At 54.7% G+C, this 15,329-nt stretch overlaps 2 protein-coding genes across 5 annotated transcripts in view; both read left to right on the top strand.

Annotated features, from left to right (window-relative positions):
- The window catches only part of EDC4 (enhancer of mRNA decapping 4), a 12,492-nt gene extending 2,195 nt beyond the window's left edge, over positions 1–10,297 (top strand). Inside the window, exons 2-29 of one of the 2 annotated variants that reach the window (XM_019655335.1) lie at positions 1,681–1,837; positions 2,222–2,333; positions 2,637–2,736; positions 3,001–3,190; positions 3,298–3,445; positions 3,528–3,632; positions 3,952–4,061; positions 4,144–4,227; positions 4,321–4,416; positions 4,507–4,609; positions 4,730–4,910; positions 5,007–5,079; positions 5,184–5,275; positions 5,354–5,541; positions 5,633–5,760; positions 5,853–6,003; positions 6,339–6,772; positions 6,858–6,962; positions 7,047–7,199; positions 7,277–7,313; positions 7,446–7,623; positions 7,737–7,892; positions 8,001–8,116; positions 8,220–8,385; positions 8,472–8,658; positions 8,751–8,970; positions 9,369–9,532; positions 9,775–10,297. In XM_019655335.1, the coding sequence (XP_019510880.1) occupies positions 1,681–1,837; positions 2,222–2,333; positions 2,637–2,736; positions 3,001–3,190; positions 3,298–3,445; positions 3,528–3,632; positions 3,952–4,061; positions 4,144–4,227; positions 4,321–4,416; positions 4,507–4,609; positions 4,730–4,910; positions 5,007–5,079; positions 5,184–5,275; positions 5,354–5,541; positions 5,633–5,760; positions 5,853–6,003; positions 6,339–6,772; positions 6,858–6,962; positions 7,047–7,199; positions 7,277–7,313; positions 7,446–7,623; positions 7,737–7,892; positions 8,001–8,116; positions 8,220–8,385; positions 8,472–8,658; positions 8,751–8,970; positions 9,369–9,532; positions 9,775–9,967 (4,127 nt within the window). In that variant the 3' untranslated portion in view covers positions 9,968–10,297. Of the gene's footprint in view, positions 1–1,680; positions 1,838–2,221; positions 2,334–2,636; positions 2,737–3,000; positions 3,191–3,297; positions 3,446–3,527; positions 3,633–3,951; positions 4,062–4,143; positions 4,228–4,320; positions 4,417–4,506; positions 4,610–4,729; positions 4,911–5,006; positions 5,080–5,183; positions 5,276–5,341; positions 5,542–5,632; positions 5,761–5,852; positions 6,004–6,338; positions 6,773–6,857; positions 6,963–7,046; positions 7,200–7,276; positions 7,314–7,445; positions 7,624–7,736; positions 7,893–8,000; positions 8,117–8,219; positions 8,386–8,471; positions 8,659–8,750; positions 8,971–9,368; positions 9,533–9,774 lie in introns of both variants that reach the window. The other variant, XM_019655325.1, reaches the window with a different exon arrangement.
- Positions 10,298–10,404: 107 nt separating this feature from the next.
- On the top strand, positions 10,405–12,164 carry NRN1L (neuritin 1 like). 3 transcript variants are annotated; one of them, XM_019655363.1, is made up of 3 exons: positions 10,405–10,752; positions 11,556–11,664; positions 11,765–12,164. In XM_019655363.1, the coding sequence occupies exons 1-3, from the start codon at positions 10,671–10,673 to the stop codon at positions 12,051–12,053; spliced, it is 480 nt and encodes a 159-aa protein (XP_019510908.1). In that variant the 5' UTR covers positions 10,405–10,670; the 3' UTR covers positions 12,054–12,164. The 3 variants fall into 3 exon arrangements, with proteins under 3 accessions (XP_019510908.1, XP_019510900.1, XP_019510893.1); XM_019655355.1 differs by having other exon boundaries at positions 11,553–11,664; XM_019655348.1 differs by having other exon boundaries at positions 11,532–11,664.
- The last annotated feature ends 3,165 nt before the right edge of the window (positions 12,165–15,329 follow it).

Here is a 15,329-nt window from a genome sequence, read left to right as displayed (position 1 = left end):
CAACCAACAGCCATCAGTTGCTCCTCCATATCTCCGAGACCACCTCTGCCCACTTCCCTCGTTCATTCAGTTTTTTAGATTCCACATATAAGTGTAATCATATGGTATTTGTCTTTCTCCAACTGACTTGTTTCACTTAACATAATAGTCTCTAAGTCCATCCATATCGTCCCAAATGGTACGATTTCATTCTTCTTTATAGTGGAGTAATACTCCATTGTCTAAATGTACCGCAGTTTCTTAATCCAGTCATCTACCGATGGGCATTTCTGAACTCCTTGTTTATTGATTGGTACTTGATTCTCCTGTTTGCCTAGTAGCTCTGGCTTGTCTCCTCTTACTGGAGGACAATATCAGACTCCAGACTTGTTTTGTGACTAAAAACATGCTGTGATCCTGAATGTGGAACCCTAGTCTCCTTGCCACCTGGGAGTTTTGGAGTCGTATTGGAGCTTGTGAGGGTGCTTGAAACTCAGCCAATAGCAAACAACTGAAATGGTGTCTTCCTGACTCCACACGCTACCCCATACAATAATACCTTGGTTTGCAAGCATAATTCATTCTGGAAACAAACTATTCGTATTGCAACACATCACTCGTTTACCACGTTAAAATGTATTAGAAATGTTTGCTCGTCTTGCGGAACATTCGCAAACCAAGTTACTCACAATCCAAGGTTTTACTGTAGTTTCTTTCCCCTTTGTCCAGTTTCTTCATGTCCATTCATCCTGAGTTTACTCACTGAAGATAGCTTCTTCTGAGCCATTTGGGGCAGGCCTTCTTTCTTTCTTACTCCCACATTTTATCAGTGTCCCTCCATGCCTTAGGAGCCTGTCCTCTCTTCCCCAACCCCTGCCACTACCTTGGTCTAGGCCAGTGGTTCTCAACCTTCCTAATGCCGCGACCCCTTAATACAGTTCCTCATGTTGTGGTGACCCCCAACCATAAAATTATTTTCATTGCTACTCTATAACTGTAATTTTGCTACTGTTATGAATTGTAATGTAAATATCTTTTTGTTTTCCGATGGTCTTAGGCGACCCCTGTGAAAGGGTCATTCGACCCCCAAAGGGGTTGCGACCCACAGGTTGAGAACCACTGGCTAGGCCCTGGTATCTCTCACCCAGATTCTCAACTGTCATGCATGCTGCCTTAGAGCAATCAGCCCTCTGGCCAGTGCTGACCATGTCGCCTTCCCTGTTAAAACTCTTGTGACTCTCATTGCCACAGAGAGAATCTAAGCACCCAGCCTCATACCTAAGACCTCTGCAGCCTTGTTTTTTCCCTCCACCCTTCCCATGTTTGTGTCTTCCGGCCACACTGGCTCTGGTGGTGCCCCTTCTATGAAATCTGTCCTGACCCTTGCCCATGCCCTCCCTCAAGAGAGAGAGTCCCCCTGTGCTGACACAGACCTGAGTATTAATTGGCTTCAGAGGGTCCTTGATAGCTTGCACCCTGCTTCCAGGTAGAAGAGCCTCATGTTCATCCTTGAACCTGGGATACATTGGGTTCACCATCAGTGTTTATGGAATAAGAGATAACAAAGGGCCCTCCCCTCCACGGACATGCCTCAATTGAGTGTCCCTAGAGCACTACATGGTTCTAAAAGGAAGTTCTGCAGGAGGAGGGGCCAGTGTGCAGGTGGTACAAACTCATACTAGTGGCTCTCTCTGTTCCTAGGCCCCAGTGCAGAGAGCCAGCGGCCATCGAACACCTACAATGGGGACCTCAATGGGCTCCTGGTCCCAGACCCCCTCTGCTCAGGTGATGGTACTTCAGCAAACAAGCCTGGTCTCCGGGCCATGCCACCTATTAACCTGCAGGAGAAGCAGGTCATGTGAGTGCCTGGGAGATGATGGTGGTAATGGGGCCTTTGGGATGTCTGCTAGCTGAAGGCATGAGATGGGGGGAGAGAAGGGCCAAGCAGCCTCTGCTGCTCCCGGACTAGATGCCCTGGGATGGAGGGCATCCATCTTAACCACATTGAGCTTGCAGTAGCATGAGGGGTGAGGACAAGTTCAGGAGCTTGGCCTGGATCTGGAGTTTAGGTTCCTGGTTTAGCATTCTCAAGGATGGAGGTGAGCAAGGAAAGCTATGGGTCTGGGGACTAGTGGACCAGGCAGAGCTGTACATCATGATGGCTATATCCTCTCCCCATCCCAACCCTACCCATTGAAACTTGGGGTGAACAAGAGTCAAGCTCATGCACCCCTCCCCCCAGCTGCCTCTCTGGAGACGACAGCTCCACCTGTATTGGGATTTTGGCCAAGGAGGTGGAGATTGTGGCCAGCAGTGACTCTAGCATCTCGAGCAAGGCACGAGGGAGCAACAAGGTGAGTACCAGAATGTTGTGGCATATATGGTGGGTGGGGACACACTCAGCCTCTCCTTCCCTCCTCCCATAGTGCCAGTTCCTATGGGGACCACCTTAACAGACAGGTAGTATGCCTTGGTATCAGGAAGCCACGGCTGGCTACCAAGTGTCTATGGGAATCTGGCCCCAGGAGTTGTGATTGGGTGGCTGGGCTTGCACATGTGGCCTCTTACTGTCCCCAGGGTTGCTGGGGACCACCTAAGCCCTGGGAAAGCTGCCTTGGCCCTCAGCTTCTATGAACTTTCTCACCCTTGGTTCTCAGGTGAAAATCCAGCCTGTCGCCAAGTATGACTGGGAGCAGAAATACTACTATGGCAACCTGATTGCTGTGTCTAACTCCTTCTTGGCCTATGCTATTCGGGGTGAGTAGAGTCAGGGGAGAAGGGGGAGGCGTTCTGCTGGAAGTCCCAGAGATGCAGATTCAGTGTCAGGCCATTCAGCCCACTCACATCTTAGGGATACAATGGAAGGCTTGTCTGTGCTTCCCCCATGTCTGCCAGGCCTTGGGGAGCCAAGTGGGAAAACCAAGCTTGGGGCTGGTGGTGGCAGTGAGGCAGGCAAGGGCAGGGCTTCTCTGCTGCTGCCTAGGCCTAGATACTCATGGCCAACTGCTGTCCTGATTCCAGCTGCCAACAATGGCTCAGCAATGGTGCGGGTGATCAGTGTCACCACTTCAGAGCGGACCCTACTCAAGGGCTTCACAGGCAGTGTGGCTGACCTGACCTTCGCACACCTCAACTCCTCACAGCTGGCCTGCCTGGATGAGGCAGGCAACCTGTTCGTGTGGCGCTTGGCTTTGGTTAATGGCAAAATTCAGTATCCTTTCCCTGGGGTGGGATGGGGTTCTGAAGAAAGGTGGGTGGAGCTGGGGCTGCCAGACACATCTCATCATCCACTTGTCTAGCCCTTAACACCCTGCTCAGAGAAGAGATTTTGGTCCATATCCGGCAGCCAGAGGGCACACCACTGAACCACTTCCGTAGGATCATCTGGTGTCCCTTCATCCCCGAGGAGAGTGAGGACTGCTGTGAGGAGGGCAGCCCAACGGTGGCCTTGTTGCACGAGGACCGGGTGAGGAGGCTGGGAATGGGGGGGGTACAGAGCAGCTATGGGATGGGCATGGACTGAATACTCAACCCTCTGTACCCTCCAGGCTGAGGTGTGGGACCTGGACATGCTCCGCTCCAACCATAGCACCTGGCCTGTGGATATTGGTCAAATCAAGCAGGGCTTCATCGTGGTAAAAAGCCACAGCACAGTAAGCCTGCAACTGACTGCCTCCCTTGCCCTCTCCCCTCATGTCCCTCATCTATTCCCATACCCATAGCTGCCCAGATAGCTTTACAGGATTCTGCCCATGGGGACTCTGAGCACAAAGTGACTCTTACTTGTGGAGCTCATGCCTTATGTGGCTGCACCTCGTGGGTCTGATCTTCTTTACGGCCCCCCATTCATTCAATCTTTCACACAAATGTGCAAATCCACTGTGGGTCAGCCTAGTTCACTACCATTCTCATCTGAGACAGGCTGCTCCCACCTCTAGTCAGGTGGCAAACCAAAGCTCTTTGGGTTCCCAGTACCTGAGTGAAGGGGCCCTCTCACCTGATGGGACTGTGCTAGCTACTGCAAGCCATGATGGCTTCATCAAGTTCTGGCAGATCTACATTGAGGGGCAGGATGAGCCAAGGTAAGTTAGGACCTGAGGGATTGGGAACCCCCAACTAGGGGGCCAGATCACCCACTCAGGCCCCTTATCGGCCTGCTTTCAGGTGTTTGCATGAGTGGAAGCCTCATGATGGTCGGCCCCTCTCTTGCCTCCTGTTCTGTGACAACCATAAGAAACAGGACCCTGAGTGAGTGAGTGGGCAGGCAGGTGGGTGGTGGGCTGGACCTTGGGCTCCCAGCAGAGGGGCTAGCCAGCTACTCAGTGCCTTGTTGCTTTTCAGGGTCCCTTTCTGGAGGTTCCTCATTACTGGTGCTGACCAGAATCGGGAGCTAAAGATGTGGTGCACGGTGTCCTGGACCTGCCTGCAGACCATTCGGTAAGCATGAGAGGTCAGGGCTAGCAGGGCTGGGGATGTGGGTTCTTTCCGTTTTCTCAGTCTCATTCATCCTGCCTTGTGGCACCCCAGCTTCTCCCCAGATATCTTCAGCTCAGTGAGTGTGCTCCCCAGCCTCAAAGTTTGCCTGGACCTCTCAGCAGAATACCTGATTCTCAGTGATGTGCAACGGAAGGTAGACTGCGGTGGGGACACCCCTGGGCAGGGCTGGTATCATCAGGGAGGACAGGGATGTGTGGTACATCCACAGCCCTCCCAGCCTCTGAGGTCAGCTGTGAATGCACTGCCTGTGCAGGTCCTCTACGTGATGGAGCTGCTGCAGAACCAGGAGGAGGGCCGTGCCTGCTTTAGCTCCATCTCTGAGTTCCTGCTCACACACCCTGTGCTGAGCTTTGGTATCCAGGTTGTGAGTCGCTGTCGGCTGAGGCACACTGAGGTGCTGCCTGCTGAAGAAGAGAATGACAGCCTAGGGGCTGGTGAGCTGCTCAGGGTTAGGGATATATATGTTGGTATGTAGGGAATGCTGAGGCACAGAGGGCCAGGGGCTAAGTTGTCCACACTGTCCTTTGCAGATGGGATCCACGGAGCTGGTGCCATGGAGTCTGCAGCCGGTGTGCTCATCAAGCTCTTTTGTGTGCATACTAAGTGAGTGTGTTGGGGATGCCAACCTGTGCCCTGTCTGTGCCCCTCCTCACGCTACTGACTCTGGCCCCTTTGAGCCCTCTCCTAGTCTTTTTCTCTTCCTGCAGGGCATTGCAAGATGTGCAGATCCGCTTCCAGCCGCAGCTGAATCCTGATGTGGTTGCCCCGCTCTCTATCCACACTGCTCACGAGGACTTTGGTGAGTGAGGGATGAGAGGGAAGTAGATTAGACTGGCCGAGGTCTGAGATCTGACTCAAGAGGCAGCTTTCCCCACAGCATTTGGAGAGCCTCGGCCTGAACTGGGCTCTGAGGGCCTGGAGTCAGCTGCTCACGGCTCCCAGCCTGATCTCCGGCGCATCGTGGAGCTGCCTGCACCTGCTGACTTCCTCAGTCTGAGCAGTGAGACCAAGCCCAAGTTGATGACACCTGACGCTTTCATGACACCTAGTACCTCCCTGCAGCAGGTGTGCTGGGGGAGGGGCTTGATGCTCAGGGCAGGGAGACGTAGGAATCCCCAACCACAGGCCACAGCTCTTCCTGTCTGCATCTCCTCAGATCGCTGTATCCCCTAGTAACAGCAGCAGCAGTAGCAGCAGCAGCAGCAGCAGCAGCAGCAGCAGCTCTTCTCTTACAGCTGTGTCCGCCATGAGTAGTACCTCGGCTGTAGACCCCTCCTTGCCCAGGTGAAATGAGGGTCAGAGTTGGGGGATGGCAGGGGCTGGTACCAGGTAATGTCAAGCTCTGGTTGCTTACGCTTCACCCTTCCTGCCACCAGACCTCCTGAGGAACTGACCCTGAGCCACAAGCTGCAGCTGGATGGCAGTCTGACAATGAGCAGCAGCAGCCTGCAGGCAAGCCCACGCAGCCTCCTGCCTGGTCTGCTCCCAGGTCCTGCTGACAAATTGACTTCCAAAGCACCTGGACAGGTGTGTGTGTGCATTTGTGTGTGAAGTGCAGAGTAGCTAGTGTATAGCAGCGGGCAGATTGGTGGCAGTCTCCTCCCATAGCACCCTCTCTGCTTGTCCTGTTCTGCCTCAGGTGGCCCATGTTTCCCTTGAGGTCATCTTAGCTTCCCATGTTCCTGGAGGATAATTGAACCCTCTCCATCCCTACCTCCTCTCCTCCTGGACTGTGGCTGTTTTTGACTGCATTCTCCCTTCCCCACTGCCCCATCTCATCACTGCAAACATCAGTGCCTCATCTCTGCCTCTCCGCATTCCTATTCCCCACCACTTATGTCCCCATTTTTGGTTCACCTCAGGTGCCAACTGCTGCCTCTGGACTCTCTCTGGAGCTGCAGGAAGTGGAGCCCCTGGGGCTACCCCAGGCTTCCCCCAGCCGTACCCGCTCCCCCGATGTTATCTCCTCGGCTTCCACTGCCCTGTCGCAGGACATCCCTGAGATCGCATCTGAGGCCCTGTCCCGTGGCTTTGGCTCCTCTGCTCCTGAGGGCCTTGAGCCAGACAGTATGGCCTCAGCTGCCTCAGCGCTACACCTGCTGTCCCCACGGCCCAGGCCGGGGCCTGAGCTTGGGCCCCAGCTTGGCCTGGATGGAGGGCCTGGGGACGGGGATCGGCATAGTACCCCTTCTCTCCTGGAGGTGGCCTTGACTCAAGAGGCCACAGCCCCTGATAGTCAGGTTTGGCCTACAGCACCAGACATTACTCGGGAGACCTGCAGCAGCCTGGCAGAAAGGTGAGGAGCTTGGGAGGGGAAAAGCGTGCTGATGGTAGGGGCTTCAGATAGAGTCATCCACTGCTGAATTGGGCTGTCCCTACAGCCCCAGGAATGGCCTCCAGGAAAAGCACAAGATCCTGGCCTTTCATCGACCACCTTATCACCTGCTGCAGCAACATGACAGCCAGGACACCAGCGCTGAACAAAGGTAGGTGCCACCCCATATCCTTCCTCTCACGAGGGAGGGTCAGCAAGTGGTAGGTGCATATCCCTCTCTCTCCCCTTCCCACAGTGACCATGATGATGAGGTGGCCAGCCTTGCGTCTGCTGCAGGGGGCTTTGGCGCCAAAGTTTCCACTCCACGGCTGCCTGCCAAGGACTGGAAGACCAAGGGATCCCCTCGGGCCTCACCCAAGCTCAAGAGGAAGGGCAAAAAGGATGACGGGTAGGAGGGGCCCTGGGGCCAGGGAGAGGGGTGGTCCCCAGGCTGTCTAGGACTGAGGTGCTTCTCGCCTTTGGCAGGGATTCAGCCATGGGGTCTCGGCTCATGGAGCACCAGGTGAGTGAGAAAACACCCTTTCTATTTCTGAGGCTCCTCCTTGAGGGTAGGGAAGGGTTCTGAGCCATTCACTGGTCTAGTGTGTGGTGACGGGTGGGGCGGGCATCATATGACTGTCAGTGCTACTGGCAGGTGGCAGAGCCCCCTGAGGACTGGCCAGCCATAATTTGGCAACAGCAGAGAGAGCTGGCAGAGCTGCAGCACAGCCAGGAAGAGCTACTGCAGCGTCTGTGCACCCAACTCGAAGGCCTGCAGAGCACCGTCACAGGCCACGTAGAACGTGCCCTCGAGTCCCGGCATGAACAAGAGCGTATCCTTGTGGGCAGTGGCCCAGCATCAAGAGGGGTAGGGGCAGCTGTAGCGTTCTTGGACCAGGAAGGGATACAGCACCTGCTCCAGGCCTGTTCCTTAGCTATAACACAGAGCGGCGGCTGGAGCGGGCACTGGCAGAAGGGCAGCAACGGGGTGGGCAGCTGCAAGAGCAGCTGACACAACAGCTGTCCCAGGCGCTGTCTTCAGCTGTAGCTGGGCGGCTGGAGCGTAGCTTACGGGATGAGATAAAAAAGACAGTACCTCCATGTGAGTATTGCATTGAGATTTTTTCTGGGAGGGCCTGGTGGGAGTGCGGCCCCCTACCTGTTAAGCTTCCTCTCATGTCTCCATCTCTCCCTTCTCACTCTGCCCCAGGTGTCTCTAGGAGTCTGGAGCCCGTGGCGGGCCAACTGAGCAACTCAGTGGCCACCAAGCTCACAGCTGTGGAGGGTAGTATGAAAGAGAATATCTCCAAGCTGCTGAAGTCCAAGGTGCTACAGGGCCCAAGATGAGGGAGGTTGGTGCTTGCTGGGCCTGGTTAGGTCAACTTAGGCCCAGGCTTTCAACTCAGCCAAGCTCTTCCCTCTGTCCCAGAACTTGACAGATGCCATCGCCCGGGCAGCTGCAGACACGTTACAGGGGCCAATGCAGGCCGCCTACCGTGAAGCCTTCCAGAGTGTGGTGCTGCCCGCCTTCGAGAAGAGCTGCCAGGCCATGTTCCAGCAGATCAATGATAGCTTCCGACTAGGCACACAGGAATGTAAGTGGAATCATATGCCCCAAGGTGGGAGAAGCTGTTTCTTTCTCCCCTACCGCTCCTCTCATGCCCCCATGGTCACCTCTCAGACTTGCAGCAGCTAGAGAGCCACATGAAGAGCCGGAAGGCGCGAGAGCAGGAGGCACGGGAGCCTGTGTTGGCCCAGCTGCGGGGCCTGGTCAGCACCCTGCAGGGTGCCACTGAGCAGATGGCAGCTACTGTGTCCAGCAGTGTTCGGGCTGAGGTGCAGCACCAGCTGCATGTGGCTGTGGGCAGGTGTGTGGGCAGGGCACTGGGAAAGGTGGTTGGTTTGAAAAGAGCCAGACCAGACTTCCTGTCTACCTCATTTTTCTCACTCTCTTTTGCAGCCTGCAGGAATCAATTTTAGCACAGGTACAGCGCATTGTTAAGGGTGAGGTGAGTGTGGCACTCAAGGAGCAGCAGGCTGCTGTCACCTCTAGCATCATGCAGGCCATGCGCTCAGCTGCTGGCACACCTGTCCCCACTGCCCTCCTCGACTGCCAGGCCCAGCAAGCCCATATCCTACAGTTGCTGCAGCAGGGCCACCTCAATCAGGCCTTCCAGCAGGTATGCCAGGCATTAGGCCCAGTTAAGGGTCAGGTGTCTCCTGAAAAGGCCCACACACCATACATTCCACTCTACCCATCAAGCTCTGGGTGGTCTGGCCCCAATGGACTGTTTTGGTTCTCTTTGGCTTCCAGGCCATTTCCCCCTGCTTTTCCCTCTACCTAGACCCTGGATCCCTTTCTTCCTACCTCAGCCTACCTTGCTTCATGACCACCCTTCTCAGGAAACCTTTTCTGATCCCCTAGATTAACAACACAGCCCTACTGTGTTCTCTCTGGGCCCCTGAGCATCCCCTTCTGGAGCCCTCAGTGTCCCATTCTGTAGTCATCCTCAGCTACACAGGCAGATAAGCTGGCATTCCATCCTGACATTAGCTATAAACACTATTTTCTGCCTAGGCCCTTACAGCTGCCGACCTGAACCTGGTGCTGTATGTGTGTGAAACTGTGGACCCAGGCCAGGTTTTTGGGCAGCCACCCTGCCCACTCTCCCAGCCTGTGCTCCTTTCCCTCATCCAGCAACTGGCCTCTGACCTTGGCACTCGAACTGACCTCAAGCTCAGGTGAGTGGACATGGTAGGACCAGGAGATGGGCTGGGGTAGAGGTGGAGCAGCAGTTCAAAGCAGAGAGTCCCACTCCGGCCTCACTCCCCTCCCTATATTTCTCCATCAATCCCCTTTGCCCCCACCCATCTCAGGCTTGGAGGCCTCCCTTGTCAGCAGTCCCTCTGGGCCTCTGCGCCACCAGGGGGCGCTCCCATCTGCGGGAGCCCACCTGTAGCCTGTCCCTTTCCTCTACTCCCAGCTACCTGGAAGAGGCTGTGATGCACCTGGACCACAGTGACCCCATCACTCGGGACCACATGGGCTCCGTCATGGCCCAGGTGCGCCAGAAGCTCTTCCAGTTCCTGCAGGTTGAGCCACACAACTCACTTGGCAAAGTGGCCCGGCGTCTCAGCCTCATGCTGCATGGTCTTGTGACCCCCAGCCTCCCTTAGCTAAGCCTGCCTTGCCCAGGGCTGGGATGACACTAAAGGCCAGCAGACAAGCCTAGGCCCAAGCAGGATCATGTCTGCCCTTTACCTGCTCAGGCTCCCACCTCTGGGGTGCTTGAGCGGGGGAGCACTGGCTGTGTTCTACAAGTTATGCTAGCCAGCAGGTTTAGGCTGGGCCCAGGGTGGGTATTGTGCCTTCTTGGGTTCTGCCATGCGTGGAGCATGACCCCCCGAGATTGTAATACCACTTGTTCCTTTTTACCTCTGCTTTGGATCTTTTTGTTTTTGAAAAACATTGATAAATTCAATTAAATGCTTTTGGAATAAAATGAAGTATGTATGTGCTTTTGGTGTGTCTTTGGTGTGACTTTGATAACTGCCCTGTGTTTCCTGGCTCCTCTCTTCTACCTGTGTGGAGCTCTGTGGAGGCCAACTCACTCCAGGGGCCTGGACACCTATCTTCAGCTGCCCTCCCAGATCTCCTCTCTCCATCTCTGAGGCGAGGGTCCGGTGCCCCTGAGCTATTCTCCCCAGTGTACCACACTTTCCTTTGCCAATCTGCGTACTGGAGGCGGGGCCGCCTGCTGGCCTTGAAGCCCCGCCCCCGGCTCCCGTCCAATCACAGCCCCTCCTTCCGGGGGCTGGGCTGAAGGGCTGCACTCCAAGCTGCTAGCTAGCTCCGGCACTAGGCTCCCAGCCTGGAATCATGCGCTGCTGCTGCTGTCGCCACCGCCAACAACCACCCCGTGCGCTGGGGCTGTTGCTGCTGCTGCTATTACCACCACTTGGTGAGTGCAGGCGTACTGGACCGGCCTGAGCTACATATACCCTCTCACCAGACTGGGTTTAGGGTGTGTGGGAGCTAGGGCACAGCCTTTCTGAGCGCTAGGAGCCAGGGTGGTGAGTAAGAGCAAGGCTCCGGGGATGGGATAATGTGTACCAGTAGCTTTAATACCAAAAGTGAGGGGTGTGAACTGAGCCCTAGCTGTGGGGGAAGGACCCAAAATTTCGCAGCCCCCATGCTGGTAAAGGGATACATGGCTTTTGGGGGAATTCCTAGACCAGCCTTGGGATCTCTGAGGTTCTCTGTTAGGGTCTGGCCTGGATCCTGACCCCCTCTATCCTGCCCTACCCGTCCAAAAATACTTGTCTTTGGGAATGGGGTGGGACGGTCAAGCAAAGCTCGTGCAGGCTGCAGAGAAACGACAGTGCGGGAGAAGGTCTGTGTGGCTCCAGACCGTGCCCCCCTTCACTATGTCCTGACTCCTTCATTTGGACCATCTTTACCTGACTTGAGGCTGGAGAAGCCCCAGAAGCTCAGAGGAAGAGCCAACCCCTGGGACACAAGGACATTTACCCTGCCTCCCCTGCTTCCCCCGCATGTATCCTGCCTGGTCCCTCCTAGAAGGGAGCCAAAGCAGGTGATCCCCAGATGTGCCCACATTTCCCTAGGGCACCTCTTTCACACTGAGTCACGTCCCCAGAGCATGCCAGGGTAAACAAGCCCCTGGGGGTTGGAGAAGTGGGCGGGCTCATCCTATCAGCCATTTTCCATCCCCACCCCCAGTCCTTGTATCTCCCTTGGCAGCAGCTGCTGAAGGTCCAGGCCACTGTGACACCATATACCAGGGCTTCGCCGAGTGTCTCATCCGCTTGGGGGACGGCATGGGCCATGGAGGCAAGCTGGAGACTGTCTGCAGGTACCAGGACAGCAGCCTGACTCCCACCACCCTCAGTGACTCACCTCTTTTTTATCCCAAAGCCTCCTTGCCCTACCTAATTCCCTTAACCCCTTAACAGGTCTTGGAATGACTTCCACACCTGTGCCTCACAAGTCCTGTTGGGCTGCCCGGAGGAGGCAGCTGCTGTGTGGGAGTCACTACAGCAAGAAGCTCGCCGGGCCCCGCACCCGGATAACTTGCACACACTGTGTGGTGCCCCTGTGCACGTCCGGGAGCGTGGCACAGGCCCTGAGACCAACCAGGAGACGCTGCGGGCGACAGCGCCTGCCCCCACCCTGGCCCCCACACTCCTGCTGCTGGTGGCCACTGCTCTGGTGCTCACTTGCCTCCTGGGGCCTCTGGCCTAGCCATTGGGGTCAGATAGCAGCACCCTTGCCGCCACCTCTGCTCTGGTGGCTGCCCTCAAGGCTCTGCAGAGTGCGCTCAGCTTTCATTAAAGGTATTTATATTTGTATTAAGCTACTTCCTTTCTTCTGGCTGCATTTGGCTGTGGTGAAGGCCTCCAGAAGCTGATCCCCAAGACGGTTTGGGCGGGGCAAAGGCTACCACAGGGGACTCAATCCTTACAAACACTCATTTCCCAGGGGCAGCTTGGAGCTTTCCATTGCATGCAGGTCCCAGGAGCTCTGGTGGTTTGTCCTCCCAGGTTGGCATTCCTAGCCCTGCCTGGCCCCTAGGGGCTCTGTGAGGTGGTAGAGTGTCCTACCCCACCCCCAGTGCATACCCCTATTCCCCAGGTTCATTCTTGCTTCCAGGCTCCTGACCATCTCACCTCCTCCTCTGCTGAACTACCACTTAGCCTCAAGACAGCTCAAAGTGCTCTGTCTTCTCCCTCTCTGGGGTCTTGGTATGATCTGAGGAGCCTGTTTCAGAAGGTGGGGAATCAGGTCCCCAAAGTGATCTGGAGCTACAGAGACTGGGGTCACAATGAGGGTTCCCCTGACCTCTGTTCTCCACAAACCTGTTCTTTGAGAAGAGGTGTGCAGCATGAAGTCAAAACAATCCCAGACAGTGTTCTGGAAGCATAGATTTGGTGAGGAGCCTCTGTTCATCCTGGAGGAGAGCAAGAGCAAGAATCAGCGTGGGCAGAGCCTGAGGGAAGGAGGAATCTCAGAGCTGGTGAGACCCTCTCTTGATCAGTCTTCTACCACCAGCACCAGGACCCTACTCTAACCCACCACCCCAAGGTCAGCACTGCCATAACCTCACTGCTTCTACTCTCACTCCCCTCCCCCTTCATTCTCCATTTTCTATATTGAAAAACTGCCCCTGCTGTTAAGCTTCTTCTCATTGTCTAGAATGCCCTACATAAGCCAGCTCTGCCCACAGTTTATTAGTCCACTCCTGCAACTCCCCTTGTAGCAGTACAGAGGAGTGATCTACCTATCCAGCCCTTGGGATAAGGGGAGGCTTCAGAGAAGGAGCATGATGGGGGCAACAGAGGTAAGATGGAGACTTGCAAGTGGTGGGGGAGAAGTGGAGCTGAGTTGGAGAGGGCTTTACAAGAGGGGCCCAAAGGAATCAGTTCAGAGGGAGGGAGAACAGGATGGGAGCCCAGAGCTAGGCTGGCTAGATTTATACTAAAGCCCGTGCTGGGACACGGTGTCCTCAGGATGGAATCAGGCCTGATAGGACCCTGGCTTAGGCTGCAGGGTGACAGGTGCCTCCAAAGACCTCCACCCACATGTGTAGGAGCCCCACTTCATCCATGCTTCCCAGTCACCCTCCCATTCCAGTTAGCTCAGATGCTTCCATTAACTTCCTCTTTTCCCTGTCTTTGCTCCTGTGCTTCAGTCACCTGTTCTTTTTATCCCCATTTCTCTTTCACAACCAGTCATTATGTATTTTCTCACATCAACCAAAGGAGAAAGTTCAGGAAAACAGCCCTCCCAGATCTGCTCCCTTTGACCACCAGAATTTTCCAGAAGAAAAGTCCAAGCTTTTATTCTTCTAGGTCTTTGTATATCTATTCTCTGTACTCAAAATACCCTTCCTCATTTTCTCCCGGTGAACTCCTACTTCTTTTTCTGTTTCACCTCCTCCAGGAAATATTCCCTAACCCTGACCAAGCTGAATCAACAGCCCCCTGCAAGTCCACACAGCTCCTGGGCTCTCTTCTGTCTCAGTACTGATAACACTGGCTTGTTTTTATCTGGGTTCAGGTCAGAATTCCCGTCTGTGGGCTCCCTAAGGGTTCTCTTTGTGTCTGTCCAGGGACTGTGTGGAATGAAAGATAGAATCTTTAAGTCCAGCATAGGAAGTGTTACAGTCAACAAGAGTTTAGACTGAAAATGATCCCATTGTGGAGGATGTGTTATCTTGTGGCAACTCCCTCAGTTTGGCGTACTCTTAGGAGGGATGGTGCTGGACCTCCTGACCCCCAAATTCTTCCCAGGGCCACACTTGGTAGGTGGTCAAAAGCATCCGGCTTCCAGGAGCAGGGGCTGACTGCTCTGGCCAGCCATCAAGGGGATTACCATCCTCCTGCTGTGACCTACTTTACCCTGATTTTTGCTTCCTAAATCCTTGTTTTTCCCTGGAATTGAATGACCTGGAGTATGTGCATTGGGGTGGGGAGTGGGGACAGAATCTATTTTCTGGCCAGGGGCTTAAGAGCTTTGTGTATTTTATCCTAGAACTGGAGGAGAGGGGTGGGCTGGTAGCCAAACTGACTGGGCCCTGGACACAGCCGCCCAAGCCAGAGCATCATGTGGATGGTGTTTCTTACATCTGCAGCTCTGCAGACATGGAATAGCATATTGTTCTGGGGACAGCCTAGGGGGCTTGATGTCCTAAGCCCAGTCCCCTCTGAGTCAACATAGGTTTTCACCTCAGGGCCTTGTGTTCTTCACCAGAGCCAAGGCCAACACCTTCTCATAGCAAGGGCTCAATAAATATTTGTTGAATTAATTTGCTGAATGTGTATAAAATGTTAAGTGTTGTGTGGATATCTAAGTCCCATTAACCCTGGAATTCTACACTGCTTTTAACCTTCAAAACAACTCTGTGCGGGCTGGGTGAGTGGTGCGATAGTTAAGAGCTGGCTTGGGACGCCAGAGGGCCCTGGTTCAGATCCCACATATGAGGGCCAGTGATGCTGCCCTCTACAGCTAAGATGCTGAACAGCGGCTCAACCTGGAGCTGGGCGGCCCTGAGTTGCCAGTGAAGGTGTAGGCTGCAGCCCCTGCTGCAGTGGGTTGCCATGGGCTACTCTGTGTGGCCAGCAGCAGCCGTGGGCAGCTGTCCAGAAGCCCGCAACTGATCTGCCTTGCCCCGGAGGAGCATGATGGTGCCAACTTGGGCCAGTGAAGCAACGTCCTCCACAGCTGGACTGAGGAACAGGGGGACAGCGACTTGTCTGTTCCACTTCCCCCAATTCCCAAGTGCTGTTCCCATCCCCCCAATTCCCCAATAAAAATCTAAACAAAAAACAAAAAGAAAAACCAACTCTGTGGAGTTAGGATTATGATCCCTATTATATAGATTAAGAAAAACGAGGCTTAATGAGGGCAAATGTCTTGCCTAAGGTCACACAGCTGTGGAAGTATCAGAGCTGGGATGTGATCCCAGGTTTGTTCAGCCCCAGAGTCCATGCCCCTAATCATTACACTAGACTTGGAAGC

This window comes from Hipposideros armiger, unplaced genomic scaffold, assembly GCF_001890085.2.
Source record: "Hipposideros armiger isolate ML-2016 unplaced genomic scaffold, ASM189008v1 scaffold_9, whole genome shotgun sequence".
NCBI lineage: Eukaryota > Metazoa > Chordata > Mammalia > Chiroptera > Hipposideridae > Hipposideros > Hipposideros armiger.
This window is presented reverse-complemented; position numbering and strand designations above follow the sequence as displayed.

Coding starts and splice junctions, on each gene's coding strand:
- NRN1L (XM_019655348.1), top strand. CDS start 10,671: ATGCGCTGCTGCTGCTGTCGCCACCGCCAACAACCACCCCGTGCGCTG. Junction 10,753..11,531: donor GCTGCTATTACCACCACTTG/GTGAGTGCAGGC, acceptor CCCCACCCCCAG/TCCTTGTATCTCCCTTGGCA. Junction 11,665..11,764: donor AAGCTGGAGACTGTCTGCAG/GTACCAGGACAG, acceptor ACCCCTTAACAG/GTCTTGGAATGACTTCCACA.